Source organism: Neofelis nebulosa, chromosome X (assembly GCF_028018385.1).
Source record: "Neofelis nebulosa isolate mNeoNeb1 chromosome X, mNeoNeb1.pri, whole genome shotgun sequence".
Classification (NCBI taxonomy): Eukaryota; Metazoa; Chordata; class Mammalia; order Carnivora; family Felidae; genus Neofelis; species Neofelis nebulosa.
Genome location: NC_080800.1, coordinates 28,176,242 through 28,193,847, shown reverse-complemented (window position 1 = coordinate 28,193,847; position 17,606 = coordinate 28,176,242). Strand labels below are relative to the sequence as shown.

The following is a 17,606-nucleotide window of genomic DNA, read 5'->3' as shown; positions in this document are numbered from 1 at the left end:
ATGTTATTTCTTGAGGTGTGCTTATATCACTGTGAACTTCCATCTTAGAATTGCTTTTACTGCACCCCGTAGATTTGATATGTTGTTTTTCTATATATGTGTCTTTTGGATATAAGCCTCATTGTTTTTCAAAGGTAGATGCTTTGGGGGCTAATCTGTTTGTTGTAGGTCCAAGGGTTGGGGTGCCTGATGTGGGGCTTGAACCCCTCATGCCTCAGGAGAAACTCTAGAATTGTGAGATCCATCCCAACTTGGAGTCACTGCACCTTGAGCGGTGTTTTTTGATGAGATGATGTTTCTATTTCTCCTGATCATGTTGATGTGACCCTTTTATTGTGGACTGTAAAGCAGCTATTCAACTAGTGTTCAGGTCTTTTATAAACGGAATTATTTTATATGTAGCTGTAGATGATGTGCATCCATGGCAGGAGGTGAGTTATACAGAAAATAATTTTTAAGCTTTATGCTCTCTTTTCTTTATATATTCACTCATTTTGATATGTTAGGCAGGGTTGTGGCTTTGACTACCCTGTGCATGTTAATGATTTTCAAAATATTCTCTCTAGTACAAACCTCTGCCCTAAACTCTAGACCTATATATCCATCTTGGTATTATAGATCGCTACTTAGATAGGTAATAGGCAACTGAAACTTCACATATTTAGATTTGAGTTCCTGTCAAACCTACTCAACACATTTTTCACCATATTTATTCTTGCCAACTCATTCTTTAATTTTCTCAGGCCAGAAACATATTTTAATATGAAATTTATTGTCAAATTGGTTTCCATACAACACCTAGTACTCATCCCAACGGGTGCCCTCCTCAATGCCCATCACCCAAACTCCCCTGCCTCCCACCCCCCATCAACCCTCAGTTTATTCTCAGTTTTTAAGAGTCTCTTATGGTTTGGCTCCCTCCCTCTCTAACTTTTTTTTTCCTTCCCCTCCCCCATGGTCTTCTGTTAAGTTTCTCAGGATCCACATAAGAGTAAAAACATACGGTATCTGTCTTTCTCTGTATGACTTATTTCACTTAGCATCACACTCTCCAGTTCCATCCACATTGCTACAAAAGACAGTATACACAATGGAATACTACTTGGCAATGCGAAAGAATGAAATATGGCCTTTTGTAAGGCCAGAAACATTAAAAGTAATCTTGGCTCTTCTCTTTCTTTACCAACATCTCTCCTAACACATCTGAAAGGTAGTCTCTGCAGATCTATATAAGCCACCAATGTTTTTCTGTGTGAACCCTGTTTTTTTTTTAATTTCAATTACATGAGGTCCACTTTTAGACCTCTTGATGCTAGTGGGTCCTTAAGAAATAAATTAATACATTTGCCTATCTCTGTAAATAGGTTGTCACCCTAAAGAGATATTAAAACTACTCTCCTGATGATTACAGAGGCCAAATGTTAAAAAAGAAAGAAAGAAATCTGTTTACTTTCTTCATCTGTTTACTGCTGAGGTATAAGTATGTATTTTTTAGACAAAAATATTAAGCTAATGAAAATAGGTATGTGTGATATTAAATAACTTATCAAATTCCTGTTAGTCATAAGAGTTTTGATATATCCAATTTACTGAGAAGTATATAAATTTTCTGTAAAAAAATAGCAAACTGAGAATCCGCCTCTTATTCTATAAAATACTTAAAATAATATTTACCTCTCTTTTTTCCTAAACTGTCCATAAACTGCAAAACTGAATGCTTCATTTTTGTTCAAGTTTTTACTTAAACTTCATTTAGTGAAAATACATTATAATATTAGTTTCAGGTGTAGAATTTAGTGATTAAACACTTACATACATCACCTGGTGTTCATCACAAGTGCCCTCCTTAATCGCCATCACCCACATCATACTTTAAAAAGTAGTTTCTACTAGCTGGATTTATTTGTTCCACTGCTGTTCATTCCCTTGTTAATTACAGTTGCCTTGTTCAGTTCCTGGAGGGGCAACTGTGAGGTTAAATTGAGGTAAAAGAGGAAATGGTCAGTGCTAAAGTAGAAGCAGTAAATGTGAATTATTCTTCAGGTTGTTGCGTGACAAGAAATGGTAACTCTGTGACGGGATGGAGGTGGTGACTAATAGGGTGGTGGCACTCATTTTGCAATTTATAAATGTCTCAAGTTAACTCTCTGTACACCTTAAATTTCCACAGTGTTATGTGCCAGTTATGTCTCAATACAGCTGGGGATGAAAGATAATTAGCATATCTTTGAAAATGAAAAAAAAAATGTTTGGTGAGGGAAAAATAAGAAGGGCCAGTAACTTGAGTAATGAATCAGTATTTTACTGACTTTCAGGACAGTGAAGATTTCTTTTAAGCTTATTTATTTTGAGAGAGAAAGCGCACGTGCGCGCACGCGGACACACACACACACGCGGGCGTGCGGGGGGGGGGGCGGGCAGAGAGAAGGGCAGACAGAATCCCAAGCAGGTGCCACGCCATCACCATCAGCGCAGAGCCTGATGCGGGGCTTGCACCCAGGAACAGTGAGATCAAACGTGAGCCGAGATCACAAGTGGGATGTTTAACCAACTGAGCCACCCAGGCACCCCAGGGCAGTAAAGATTTAAACCTGTTTGTAATAAGAGGAAGAATCCAGTAGAGATATTTACTTAACATGTAAAAGCAAGGTTTACAGAAGAGGGTATATGAGCAGAACTGGAATGATGGACGTGGAAGCAGAAGTGAGTGAATTGAGATAATATGAAGATGCTTTTGAAGTGAAGAAAGTTTACTCATGGAAGACTCCATACCTGAGAAGGAACTACATCTTTTATAGGTCATATAGTATTGGTGGTTTGAAGAGGTGGGGATGAGATAATAGAGAACTGGTACTTTTGAAGAAGTTAGAGTGGAAAACATTTGCAGTAGACACTCTTCTGTTGTAAAGAGCAATTTAAAATAAGCAGAAGTGTTAGCAAACAATATCGTCAAGTAGTAGTCCACAAAATGGTTTGCAGTGTAAACGGTTGTAAATTTCTTCGAGACTTTTCTGCAAAGTACTAATGTAATTTACAGTGGCACACATAAAGACACATGGACAATCAAAAGGCAAGGTACTTTTATTCCATTATCATCAGGCAGTATCTCCAGGATAAATCTGATTATATCTTGAAACAACTAAAAGACTGGGGCTGGGAATCTTATTTTCCAATTACATTCACATTTGGAAGTCGTTCATTTGATATTCATTTTCCTTCCACTAGTATGTCACTGTGTCCTGGTGCCTCTAATTTGAAGTTCATGCTTCTCTTAAATTCCTCTACCTTATCCAATTTAGCTTGGATTCGTATTTCAGTCTTCTAGCTATTGGCCATTTCCTCCAAATTGTGGTAATTAGGATCAGCTGCTTAATTTGTGGGGTCCAGTGCAAGAAGAAAATGCAGGATTCTTGTTCTAAAATTAAACTTCAAGGCAGTGACAGCAAATCATCAGAGCGAGCGTGAGACCTAAGCATGGAGTCCTGCATGATCGCACAGGTCGGTATGTTGCTGACATCAGCCCCGATTGTCAGCTTACATATTTGGTTAATTTTATACCTATATTGCTTTCAAAATGAGTCAGAAGTTACAGAATTAGACGTATTTCTGCAGAACAGCATTGTTTAAAAAGATTTCACTGGGGATGATGAGCCAATGATAAATACTTCAGAAATTTGAAAGGTAGAATTGAAGAGATTTAAATCTTAGTGTCTTAATAATGAATATAGCTTCTAGGATTACATTTTTTTTTCATGTTTTGAATTTGGTGCTTTGTCCCCTTACATTTGAAGAAAGGCTATTGGATATGTTGATTTTTGGCTTTCCTAGGTTGAATGCTCTGTGATAAAACTCTTATCTTTTTTAAAAACTGCAGTGTAAGCAGACTGTTAGGCCAAACACCTGTGTTCAAGGTGACTTCATTTTTGAGCTGAGTAGTGGACTATGCAAGTTCTTTTCATAATAATTTTAATTGAATAATTGGACAAGAATGGTGGCATTTTGAGGGGAAAAATCCCACCTGTGTAATATTTACGCATAGATAATAAATTTCATAGCCCAGCTCTCATCAATGTAAGAAAAACAGACAAGACAGTTTATCCTTCTGTTTTTTAATTAGAAAATAATTTTTATCTTTCTCTATTTGCTGTATCTTTTTTATTATCTAAGAAAGTATTGTCTTTTACCTTCCATCAATTTTGTGAGTTACGTTGATTCTTGATTTTAATAATGTTTTAGTGCACATCTTGTATTTTGAATTTAATTATTCTCTACTTTATAGACACAGGAAATGAAATATTATGTAACCTTCACAAGAACAAAGGTTGATGGAAATATGTTTCATTTGTATTTTAATCATTATGAATCATGGAGATGTATTTATTTACTGTATTTTGTAGGTAGTGATTCTATCATTATCTTTAAATATGATTTACCCTAGTTCAATAAATAGTGTTTTCTTGGCTATTTGCACAGACATTTTTGAAATGTTTTGTAAGACATTAGTTAACATTTTCTTGTGTGTAAGTATACTGACTATAACATATTAACTTTGATTCAGACACAAAGGTCACAGCAGCACACATACACTTATGTCTGTTTGCATAAATATTTATATATGTATATTTACATTTCCGTATATGTATATACAACACATGCCTTCTATTTTACTACCTAAGTAATATTTAAATATTATATACTTACTCTAGGTAAATTGTTGTTTGCTTTGGGAAAGCATTAAAATATTTATGAATGAGTTTGAACATATACATTTAAGGGTATCTCACCTTGAAATTTCTTAAAATTTGGTGGTTGAACTCCTTCCTTTAAAGTTTGAATAGCAAGGGGTGCCTACGTGGCTCAGTTGGCTAAGCGTCCAACTTTGGCTCAGGTCATGATCTTGCGGTTCATGAGTTTAAGCCCCATCTCGGGCTCTGTGCTGGAAGCTTGGAACCTGGAGCCTGCTTTAGATCCTGTGTCTTCCTCTCTCTTTCTCTACCACTTCCTGGTCTCTCTCTCTCTCTCTCTCTCTCTCTCTCTGTCTCTCAAAAATAAATTAACATTAAAAAAAATTTAAAGTTTGAATAGCAAAAGGAGATAATGTATAAATGAAAAACATCTGATGTTAAGGAACTTAATCAGTTCCAAAAATGAGGTCAGTAGTATGGATTGGTGAATTCACATTTTAGGAATTCATTTTTGAATAGATAATTCTCTTTTATTATCTGTGTACTTTTTCATAAAAATTCCTGGTGTTTTTCCCTTTGTTTTAACGAAAGTTGTATATAGCTTTTACTTATGATCTGTTACAGTTCGCAACTAATATATAATTTATATGGCATAAAATGCCATTCTCCAGGTATATGTCCATCTATTTCATCTATCTTCCTTTTAGCCCTCTAGGCTCTTTAAAAAAATTTTTTTAATGTTTATTTCTGAGACAGAGAGAGGCAGAGCATGAGCGGGGGAGGGGCAGAGAGAGAGGGAGACACGGAATCCGAAGCAGGCTCCAGGCTCTGAGCTGTCAGCACAGAGCCCGCTAAGGGGCTCGAACTCACAAACCGTGAGATCGTGACCCGAGCCAAAGTCAGTTGCTCAACTGACTGAGCCACCCAGGTGCCCCCCTCTAGGCTCTTTTTTTCAAGCCACTTGATAGATTTTTGGGTTGAATGATCCAAACTGTTGTTTAATATTCAGACAAATCTGGCTGAAATTACTTGTACATTTTTTGTTTTTAAAGAAGGATGGGAGAGGGAACATTCAAGAACTTTTTTTTTTTTTTTTTTGGCAATGTGTTCTAGTATCTCAGGGCAATTCTTATATGGAACGAAGAACAAAAATATTTACAAGTTCATCAGGCTCTTTGTTACATCATAGAATGTAAATATTCATTACAGAGTTTGCATTAAAAGTATCCAATAAAATTAGAGAATTGCTTTACTGCTTCTACCTTACCAAGTTTCGTGTTGTTTTCAAATCTACCTTGAGAAATGGCTGGTAGTACTCCACTTTTCCTTTTTTTGTTGTTGTTGTGAGCCCAATTAATTGCATTTATCTGTCATTATATAATTCTTATTTATGGCATCTTTCACATTTCATCAAAATCACACAGATGGGAGAGCATAGGAACGTTAGTCTCCACATACTCCCTGCCAACTCCTTTGAATTTCTCACTTAGTACAATTTGATTGAGAAGGGCAACAGTATTTTGAAAATTTCCTCTACAATCTGATGATTATTTAGGTTTGAGAACTCTGGCCTTGACCTTTACCTGAGCATGAATTGTTTAAGGCACTTCCCTTTGCCAAGGTGCCCAGTGTCTCAGATGCATTCCTAGTGGACCATTAACTTTTTCATGTCCATACAGTGCTCATTGGAGCTGAATGATCACTTTATTCCAGCGACGAAGCTCATTTTCAATTCCCAAACAATTACACAGAGAAGGGAGAAAAAGTAGTTGTCCTTCAAGGCTACATTTCCCTGCTGGAGTAGAAGGAGCACTTTCTAGGATGTCATAGCAAACTTTGGATGGCATAGAGAGTGCATTGCTATGTTTCCCAATATGCTGCCACTCTCTCTGTCCCAGACCAAAGCCTAGATGGAACAGACAGTGCCTGTGGGACCAGATTGGAAGACACTAAGCAGTCCTGCATGACTGCCATAGATACTGTCTGCAACTTAATCTTCAGCTGTATCTGACTTACGGCAAGTGCAGTAACGCTACAAGCGAGGGTCCATCACCAGAGGCCTCCTTCCTCCTCTCTTAGTCCACACAACCTCGGCGCACTGGGTGTCGTGTCCAGGTGATAGTTAGGTGCCACTGGGGAGAGGAGATGGAAGTGAGAGGAGGTTGAGAAACAGTCTATGTCTATTTCGGCCAGTTTACTACCTCCAAAGAGCATTCAGTGACAGACAGCCATGGCCTGTAACAAGGAATCAGATGTAACGGACCACTTTGCCAGGGTTTATCTGTTCCCCGTGCTTACATCAACACGTGAATCCTCTTTCTGCGCTCCCAGTGTACTGCTCAGGAATTGTACAGCGTATTTGGCAAGCAAAAGAAAAGCAGCTGTTCCCTGCGTCTTGCTCCTGCTGTTCAAGGTGCACATCCCAGCCAAATGAATCACATTGGAGCCAACGACCCTGGCAGGAATTCCTTGCTACAAATCTGCAGTCTTGTCTATCTTATCTACTTGGAGAACAAAAGGTTTGAAAGCCTTATAATAACCTTAGGATAAAATAGTGCTGGGTGCAGCTACGGAACTAGACCTGAGGAATTACTCAGTGTAATAAGGATAAGTAGGGTGACAGGAAGCCATAAACACACTCTGTCTTACACACTTCAGCTTCTTTAGAACCGTGGTGATCATCTGGAGTATTTGTGAGAAATAAATACTGTTAATCTTCATACATACGGAAAGAATCAAAAAGGATCATCCCAGACATCCCAGGAGAGAAGAGTAGTAGTTTTCCAGTTTCTCAGATACCGCTTCTAGTTGGCAGTCTGAGTATAATTTCACTCCGCTGATGACCGACTGGACAGGCCGACAGAGTCCAGAACATTTTATTTCAAGGAAACCTCAACACTAGCCTCAGACCATTATGGGCCTCTGTCACAGTAAAAGGAATCTAGTGTAGATCTCTAATGTACCTCACAACAGAACCGTATCAGATTCTTGGGGCCACATTTGAGACTCCCTGACTGAAGACTGACATCTGTTTTATAGGCAACCCTTGTGTCCATCCTTACTTGGTCTATAAAAGGTAGTGTGACAGATAAGCTTCTCACGCATCATCTAAAGTCGAGGAGGTCAGAAAGGCCTGAGTGGAGAGATTGACTAGTGCCAAAAGGCCTTTCCCTCTGAGATTTCTGTTGCATTGTTGTGTTGGCTAGAAATCACTGCCCTTATGTAAGGAGCACCAAGGACTGTGTCATTCAGTGACCGGTTGACACAACTCCCCGTCTGTACACTTGGTCTCACTAGGTTCTCCCCGACTTGAAGCCTTCTCTTCTTGGGTGATTACCTGCATACCTCAGCACGGAAGCACCAGCAACGGTTTTATAAACGGTGATGCCTTGCCTTTTCTGTACCTACACTTGAACTAGGGAAAAGTCACTGCGTCTTTGGCTTCCTGAGATAACAGAAGCAATTGCCAGAAATCAGCTAAGTTTCTCTCAGTGGCTACATTCCTACTTGTGTTTCTCATCTCTACTTACTGCTTCATTCGACAACTTGATTATACCCCAAGATTTGGATTTTTTTCTCTTCGGTAGATTCCATGAGTTACGTAGACATGTATTCTCAGTCCTGATTCAGTTTATCCCTAGACTCTGATTCTGTCACGCCATTCTGTACCACAGCACTATTCTCTGACATTTAAGTTAGTTACAATATCAATAAATTATTAATTGCCTAAAGTTTCGACTTTCATATTGTGAGCACATGTGTAATCGGGGAGTTACCTTTGCCATTACACCAGAGAAGCTTTGCTGACCAGGATGGCCTCTGAAGTTACCTTGAAAAGGCCAGGATAAGATGAACTCTGTAGATTCCTTCTAGATTTACTGTATTATAGTTCCAGCACTTTCTTTCTGAAGCTGAAATAATGCATTGGTTTGCTCCTGCCAGCGTGGAAGACCAATTTCATTTGTCTACCCATGAAGATGAATGGATGCAGCAAAAATCCAGAAATGTCTTAGATATATTACTGTACAGCTCATTGACCATTCTATCAATGCTTTACTTGAAAGTGATGGCTATCTGATGTCAACTTCCATTGATAAAGTGATTCCCAAACATTGCTTTCAAGTGTGCTTCCTTCAGAGGTCACAGAAGCACTCCAGTGACCTACAGAGACCTGAAACAGATGAAATTCCAACTAACCATGACCCCGGTGGTTTCAACGTTTATAATCTTTTCCTGTAAAGGAAATTATAGAGAGCTCATTGCACATGGTTTGAGGATTTTTCTGCCCAGTAGTTTTAAACCAAGTGATATTAAAAAACATAAATCTCGAAGATACTTGTAAATAATGTAATATTCTTTTATATTTAAAGAAAATGTATACAAACACTTGTGCACATCTAACTAATTATTTAGAGCCCGAATCCCTATCATGTATGCTAACAAGCATGCCACAAAAAATAATTGTGCCAGAACTCCCCATAAGAGTTAAATCTAAAGTGGCTTAAAGCAACATAGTTTTTTATTTGTTTGATCTTCCTTGTCCAAGGAACAGTGTGTGGAACCTCCTTTCTTTAGGAAAAAGTATGACAGACTAATTTGAAAACAAACGAGCAAAAAAGGCAACAAAGAGAAGCTTTTGAAGGTTGCTGAGACAGTGAGTAGTTGAAAATTGTCCGTTCTGCTGTACATTATTTTCTTTCCCCTCTGCTTTTCTTTTAATCTCTATTTAATTCCCTTTGGAAAATACTAGTTGGATTCTTCTTGAAAAGCCTTTCCTTAGCCTGCTGAAAGCACACTGAACCATCTAGGAATGTTGTATGCAACTCTGGGAGGATCTACTATTTTCCTTCCACCCTACAAAGTCATGAAAAATGAGATGTTTATTTCTCATCAACCCTAAAGAGGTCCGAGTCTACAGCGAGGCCCAGGGTGTGCCTCAAATTTTAGCTTTTATAAGGATGCCCTCCTGCTAGCTCTGAACAACTAAAAGTTAAGAGAACGTGTTTGTGAGACAAACAGAAGGTGCCTCGTGGTCCTTAAATAATTCCTGACCTTTTCCTGCCATGCCTCCTTAATGACCATCAAATTGTCCTTCAGAAACTTTAATTGGCTGTTCACTGAAATTGTCCATCAGTAGGCGAAGCATTGCATTTGATAGCATCAGTAGTCCACACTTGGGACATTGGTAGATACTGTATAAAACAAGGCATCACTCTATGTTTATAAGCCTTTTTTGTTCAATATATGAAGTTTATTGTCAAATTGGTTTCCATACAACACCCAGTGCTCATCCCAAAAGGTGCCCTCCTCAATACCCATCACCCACCATCCCCTCCCTCCCACCCCCCATCAACTCTCAGTTTGTTCTCAGTTTTTAAGAGTCTCTTCTTTATAAGCCTTCTAATCATGCCATGCTCCCATATTTCTCAGTGTTTCGAAGACTGTTCGTAGGTCCTTCATGATCTATCTCTTCATGCCTTCCATAAACCATTTCCTACCTTTCCCAAGATCACATTCTAGCTGTTCCTCATATCCATCTTTTTCCTCTGCCTCTACTTCAGTTTATCAAGTGTTGAGTTCATTGACTATCACAGCAGTTTTCTGTATAGTTTGAACCAGGTAGGACAGAAACATGAAATATTTTGCTTCAAGCTGATGATTGTTTCATCTTTCTTACTGACATCTTGAATAGATCCCATTGCTTTCCCGTTTCTGTGAAATTAAAAAGTTAAAGCCAGTTTCGTTCAGCTTAAAATTTCAATCTCATATTCAGTTTAATGTTCTTCTGCTGTTCCATTTCAAGCTTAAACCCTGGCCTAAGTGATGTGCAGTACAAGGGGAGAGTGATCAGGTTCCTCTCTACATCACCATCACTTTTCCTTACCCCATCTGTGTCCCATTTTTCTCCACTGGCAGAAAGAAAAGTGGCGAAATTCTCCTGGTAGCCAGCGTTTTTGTGGTGTTTTGTATTTTATATAGCAAGGACACAAGCACTGACTTTTTTGGGGTGCAAGTGTAGGTTCTTTAAGAGGTCTTACAATAGTTCCTGCGTCTTCCCAATTCTTTGATGAGAAAAACACGCTTAGTGAAAATATCTTCAAGCCTCTTCATTGTGGAGTACTCTTGCTCCTGAAGCATTGTTTCTGCTAGACCACTCAAATATGACTGCCTTTTTCCATCCCTACTTGATCTATGGAGACTTTTGTTTTGCCACACCAGGGTTTAGGAAGCACAGCTGCCTCCACTCCTCAGTATACCATCATTTCTAATTTATTTTCCTTTATACCTACTTAGGCATAGAAAGCAAATAAAGCATTTAGCTGCATGAGCCGAGTCCAGGTTTGTAATTAGATGCCATCCCAATTTACTCTGGACTCCCAGACTCTATGGGTAATAGACCAGGAGCTTCCTTAACTTGCTTAGGGTAGAGAGGTTGAAGTACCACTTTTTATTCTTCTTTGAGGAGTTGACCATTGATGTCATCACACTGTCTCCCTTGGCCATGGATTCAGGCTACGATTCTCTTCAAAATCTACCTGGAGTGTTGGCGTAATGAGCTTGGTGGAGTAACGAAAGAAGAGTCAGCTTTCCTACCTCTCATGTAAAGTTTTCTGAGATAAAACTTGTTATCTCGATCTCTTAGAGAGGAATTTAGGACTCACTGTTTTCAGTTCAAGACTGTAGCTAAAATTCCAAGATAAGAGAGTCCATTGCATTCATGACCATAATTGATGGAGCTTCAGAGTAGCTCATAAGTTGCATAAGAGTTAGGAGGAAACAGCTAATGGAAATGGGTGAAGGGGCAAGGGCGATACAGGCTTCAAGTTATGGAATAAGTAAGTCCTGGCAATAAAAGATACAGAATAGGCACTATAGTCACTGGTATTTAATAGCATTGCGTGGTGACAGATGGCAGCTACACTTGTCAAATCACTGTGCTGTATGCCTGAAACTAATGTAACATTGTGTGTCAACTGTAGTTCACTAAAAAGTGCTCTCCAACCCACCAAAAACAATTCAGTCAAATTGAGTACTTTTATGATTTGGTATTTGAGCAAATTACAACCACTCTATTGGTAACAAAGAAACGAAAAGGAAGTAGTTGCATTAATTTACTGGTGTGCTGAACGTGAGACTCCAGAAAATAGAACTTTTTGGTCAAGGACAGTCTGTGTGAAGTCAGGTGAGGTTGTTAAATAATGCAGATCAGTGGCCTCTCTTTGGTCTCCACATTAATTTCTGAAGAGCCGTGGGAGTAGGACTTGTTTTTAGCACATCTCTTTCAGGACTCCCACCTTCTAGCCACTGTCCATGAGAAAAATACTTAAGTTGTTGTTCTGTTTTGTGCAAGGTAGTGGCATTCAAAGTGGGGCAGTTGATGTTCTCCCCCAAGCAGAAGCTTCAAGAATTAGCGGTTGCTTTATTTGCATCAAAATTTGAGAAATAGTTTTCTTTAGTTCATGTACTACTAAAATAACTCAAAGAAATGAGGCCTAATTGAAGAATGGCTATCATATTTCATTACTTAGGGAAAAGAAAATAAAACAATGATGGAAGTGAAAACATTTTATATGTGTGGTTCTAAATGACAAATACTTAGAAACAATAAATCATTGTGTTGTTTTTTTTTTTTTTACTACAAGATGATCATAAACCATATTGGTTTTTTTTAATAAACCATCTGACATGTCTTCTTTCCCTTTTCTTAGAAATTCTAATGAATACAATTTAAAGAATCCCTAGGTAATTTGTCTGCACAAAGAGCCTGAATGTTTTTTCCCCATAAATTAGAGCAGAATGGGCAAGGATCTGCAATTCTCGAGAAAATCCACAGTCCAGACTTCTGAAAAGCCAAGTGCATCTCAAAATCCCAGCCCACTAAAAAGAATCCCGTTTTTTTGGCATAGGGCCAATGAAAGGGCAAATTTTACATTGTTAAGCCTGGATCTACTGTATACTTTATGAAGAAAAAACTGAGAGCTGCTTTTGCCTGGCACATAGTAAGGAACCAAGGAATATTTATTACATAATTGGATAAAAAAAAAGGTTTGTGCAAGATGCTAAGATATCAAAGTGCATCTTTTGCACAGTCATGTTTTCCTTTCCTCAAGACTTATATCACTCTTGTACCCCTCCACAAGGGGTTCCACAACAAACAGCTTCCTCATGAAAACCTCCTCTGCCCAGTAGGTCCCCCACAATCATACCCAGGCATCAAAAATTATTCCCCAGTTTTCTGCCAAAAACAAAAACAAAAACAAAAGCAAATCAGGTAAAACAATAACACACTCATAAAAGAAGAAACAAAATAATGACAAAATCTCTCCCCTTCCCAAACCCATATCCCACAGATCCTGAAAGGAAATTATTTTTGTGGCCTCAAATTAACTCATGCTACAAAATGAATTAAATTTCTTGGGAATTTCTCTTCTAGCAACTTTTTTTGTAATCCATACATATATTTTTTTTAAATTGGTGGAGTATGCAACCAAGAGAATTGCATCAGTATAGGATAGGGAATTTTGGACAAAAACACTTTTCCGACACTTTTTAATTCCTATCATGTAGATTGTTTTTCTTGTTTCTTTTTTTGGCTAAAAAATGTTTCATCCTTGCATTCTCCTAGATTTTTTTCTCATTTGGTTGTTATCTCCTATCGTGAGAAACTATCTGTAAAATTCACTTCTGCAACATATTATGTGCTTAATAAGCATTTGCTGCTGGCTAGAAAGCTTAACTATAAGGGAAATAAATCTTTATAATTTTCTCAGAAGTTCTTATTTTAATAGGAAAAACACCCATATTCATAACTTATTTGCAGTCAAGTCAACTTATTTGCAGTTGCAGTTGCAAGTGACTTGCAGTCAAGTCTGTTATTTACTAAATGAAATAAAAATTACTGTGTTGTATAGCAACTTTAATAAGTATATCAGGACATATAGTTCCTTAAATGAGTGATGATTTGTAGAAAGCTATTGGGATAATGTGTGTAATGTGTTTCACTATATTTAAGCCTGCATTCATATTTTAAATACCTTTCTTTATTTTGGTTCAAATTTCCACTTTTTATTGCACTTGAGAAATTTATTCTTCCAGAATGAAAAATTCATTTCTCCAATTTCTTAGCCATGTCATTCTCTGATTTAAGTGTTTGTAGTATTGAAGCACAAAGGTTATTACTTAAAACAGAATATGAACGTAAAAAACAATTCACTGTGGAGACAACTTTCTGTTGCCAACAAAAATTAGTCAGCTTTTGATTTTATACTCCAGAAAACTTTGAAGAAATAATAATAATATATTTTCACGTATATTGATTAGTTTAAATACGTTTTCCTTGGATTTTTCTGAAAACCAAAAGAAAATTTTGTTATGTTTTTTTTCTTCGGTACCTAACCATCATTATGATTCACTTTTGTACTTTTATATTTTTGCCGTTGATTTCCAACCTTTCGGTGTGTTTCTGACTCTCCTCATACTTGCTACTTGTGTTCATCTATACGATTCCTCTTACTGCTGAGAGGATTAGCTGAAGACATGATACAACATTTTAAAACAGTAGTTGAGCCATATTCTGGACCAGCAACAAAAAAATGATTATGGTTCAGATCTTCCTACCAGCTCCAATCAGTGAGACAGTACAGATCGAGTGGCCGGAGGGTCCTAGACAATCCACAGGCCTGGCATCCCATCAGGGTTTGACCAACAAGATGTTTAGAAATAGAAGGCAGCTTATGCCATCATTAGTTCAAAGAATTCTATAAGCTTAGATTGACATCAGGTCTTTCTCTCTCTCAGAAAATCAAAGAATCCATGTAAATCAGTCTCTCTTACTGACTGCCAGGCCAGGCAAACAACCAACCTACCTAAGATCAACACTTCTGCTATCATCTCTTAGGTCATTTTATTTCTTTCAATCCATAGAATCTCCTGACTAGAAGAGGTTAGATTTCTAAATATAATTTTGGGGCTAGACATGTTGTTTAACATTATGCTGTATTATATCCTATTATCTTAAAGCACAGGACAGTAGGTTGTTTTTGCCTTCAGACGGATAAAGGATGAGACTTAAACAATGCCTGAGTAGGCAGTTACTGTGTGCTGTGATTGGAAGCTTTCTCCAGCCACCTGTCACAGTGGTGAAACTTTATCATTAGGGATCCATTTCTCTGCAGAAAGCCTGGCTAGGCTACAGACATTCTCTTGTACAATACAGACAGTTCTGATTATAGCCATGAGCACTGTTAACTGAATTTTGATTTGATGTAACTTCTAGTTGAAGTTTTGACTAAAGAAAGGGGAAACAATATTTGAAATAGACTACAGGGCAAGATCTTGGTCACTGATTTGGATGAAGTATTTTAATAGAAGTAGATTAAAGTTTTCTTTAAATAATGGTGTATTCTGATACTTTTAATTCCAACACACACACATACACACACACACACACACACACACACACACACACACACACACACCAAAACAAAACAAAACAAAACAAAACAAAACAACAAAACTGGAAGAACTTTTCTACAGACAACATTTCTGTCTGGTGGCGACCTGTTCCCCAATTTCTTTTGTAAATCCATTTTTCAACTATTTGAACTCTTCTCTGTTTTCCCTATCAAAAAGCTTTGTTACACCATTCATTCAGTCATGAACAAAAGTATTCATCTTTTTTTAGGAACTGGTATTGAGCAATGAACAAGGCACCCACAGTCTCTAATCGCATTGGTACTTCAAGTCTGAAGTAGAGGCAAAAAAAATTAATGGGAAATTACAACGTTGTGTGATACATGCTGAGCCAGCAATACAGAGTATAACGGAGAGCATAGGGTGTCAGGGACAGCCACCTGGTGGGGGAGATGTCCACATTTCCAAGGTAATAGTTAAAGGATAAAGGTGAATTAGCCAATAAAAAGAAGTTAGGGTGGAGTTGTTTGAGGAAAGAAGAGTAGTATGTTTAGGGCCAAGTATCAAGAGGGACATCGTGCATGTTCAGGAATGAAAAGTAAAATTTCTCTGTAGCTTGAGCAAAAAGTAGAAGACACCAGCAGGGACTATGAAGGAACTTTAAAGCCGTATTAAGGAGTATTGCATTGATCCTCAGGAAAATGATTACTCCCTAGGGGATTTTAAGCAGAGAACCATGATTGCATTTTAGAAAGAACACACCATAGGTACATTGCAGATGGGTAATGATAGGATAGGATACCAGCGAAAAGCATGTACTGTTTTTGAGGCAAGAGGTGATAATGACCTCAACTAGAGTAATGACAGTGGTGTTGGGGTGGGGCAGGGGGTGGAAGAAAAGGATAGAATCAGAAAGTATTAAGAGGTAGAAGAAAGGTTTGGGAATTGATTGATTAAACACACAACGGTGAACGGCATGATAAAAGAAGAGGGAATATTCAGAATTAAGCCTAATAAAGGCAATGAATAATTGTAAGTCACTGAAATAGGGAAAAAAGTACAGAGGGAGAGCAAAAACAAGTTGGAGAGGTGAGAAGTAGGTGAGAAGGGGACGCAGAAGATGCCGATATTTGGTCCTGCTGCTGTTTTGGCTGCTGTGGGATGTCCACGTAGAGATGTCAGGTAGGGTATCGCATATGCACATGCGGAGATCGAGGGAGAGATCTGGACTGGAGACATAGTGTTGAGAGATGGGAGCGTTAAGAGGGCTCAGTGCAACTAAAGCTGTGGGTGGAATGAGAAAAAAGGAAAGCCAGGGGCAAAATCCTGAAGATTTCCTGTACCGATAGAAATACTGACAATGTCTTCCCACTCCTGCTGCAGTGCAAGACCTTGGTCCAGACCTCTTAGCCTTATTCACAGTTGAGTAACAATGTTTTCCCAGTTGGCCTCCTTAAAGAATAATGGTATCTCTAATACATTTTAAGCTTCAGAGCCAATGTATGTATTCTTTTTTCCTTTACATATTTTTTTTGAAGTATAGTTGACACACAATGTTACATTAGTTTCAGGTGTACAGGGTAGTGATTTGACAAGTCTATATATTAGGCTGTATTCATCAGAAGCAGGGACATTTTTAAAACCCCATTCATGGTGTGTGGGAAGGATAGTTCTCTTGTACCAGGTAATCATGTGTACACATCGTGTTAGAAAAATACTTGGTATGATGCATAACTTAAGGAATTCTCATTAAATTCCTTGTCCCATTCCTTACTTTTAGAACTCTTCTTTTAAAGGTGAACAGATCCTTGAAGGGAGACTGTGCAATCTGTTCAGCATTGCTATTTATATTTGGAAAATGTTAAATATCTTAATCATACCTATAGTAACAATCAAGATTAATTGTGGCTATATTAGGATTACTTATTTGTTCCGCCTCAGCAGTAACACAGATCCAGTTGTGCAAGTTATTTCCATAATCCAAATTGTGAAAAAAAACATGGCGGAAAAAGCCCATGGAAGACGGGTACAAGTCATATTTAAAATAAATCCATAACCAGATGATGATGTGAAATTCTCCTTTTGAAAAGGAGCTGATTCTGAACAGATTGTCTATGTGTCTCACTGGTGGAAGTGGATTATCCATCTTGAATTGGATTGTGATGACGATGACCCTATTCTAAGTAAACCAAATCTCTTGAACTATATAATGAGATCAGGAGGAACATTCGGTCTGAGAACGACAGATTGCAGTGTCCAAGATGCTTTCACTAATGTTTTTTCCACCCTCTTTCCTTGATGTGCATAATTCTGTGGTTTTGTCCTGCGTATATTCCTGATCCTGTAGTTCTGTGTGCTAATTCCTTTTTTTTTTTTTTTCTCATTCTTACTCTTATTTGTGTAAGCAGAGCTGAATGAGTGGCAGGAAGCTGCGGAATCTATCTTACAAAAAGGTGATGGTGGAAGAATCTAGAATCTTCATTTACGTTGCAGCGGGGTTGCAGAAAA

The 17,606-nt window shown here is 38.0% G+C and overlaps 1 protein-coding gene across 18 annotated transcripts in view; it reads left to right on the top strand.

The window, feature by feature from the left end:
• Window positions 1-17,606, top strand: part of DMD (dystrophin) — a 2,138,536-nt gene that overhangs the window by 875,942 nt on the left and 1,244,988 nt on the right. Inside the window, exon 1 of one of the 18 annotated variants that reach the window (XM_058713895.1) lies at window positions 17,349-17,551. The exons of 16 other annotated variants lie outside the window; for them this stretch is intronic. In XM_058713895.1, the coding sequence (XP_058569878.1) occupies window positions 17,513-17,551 (39 nt within the window). In that variant the 5' untranslated portion in view covers window positions 17,349-17,512. Of the gene's footprint in view, window positions 1-17,348; window positions 17,552-17,606 lie in introns of those variants that run through there. One more of the 18 variants, XM_058713896.1, reaches the window with a different exon arrangement.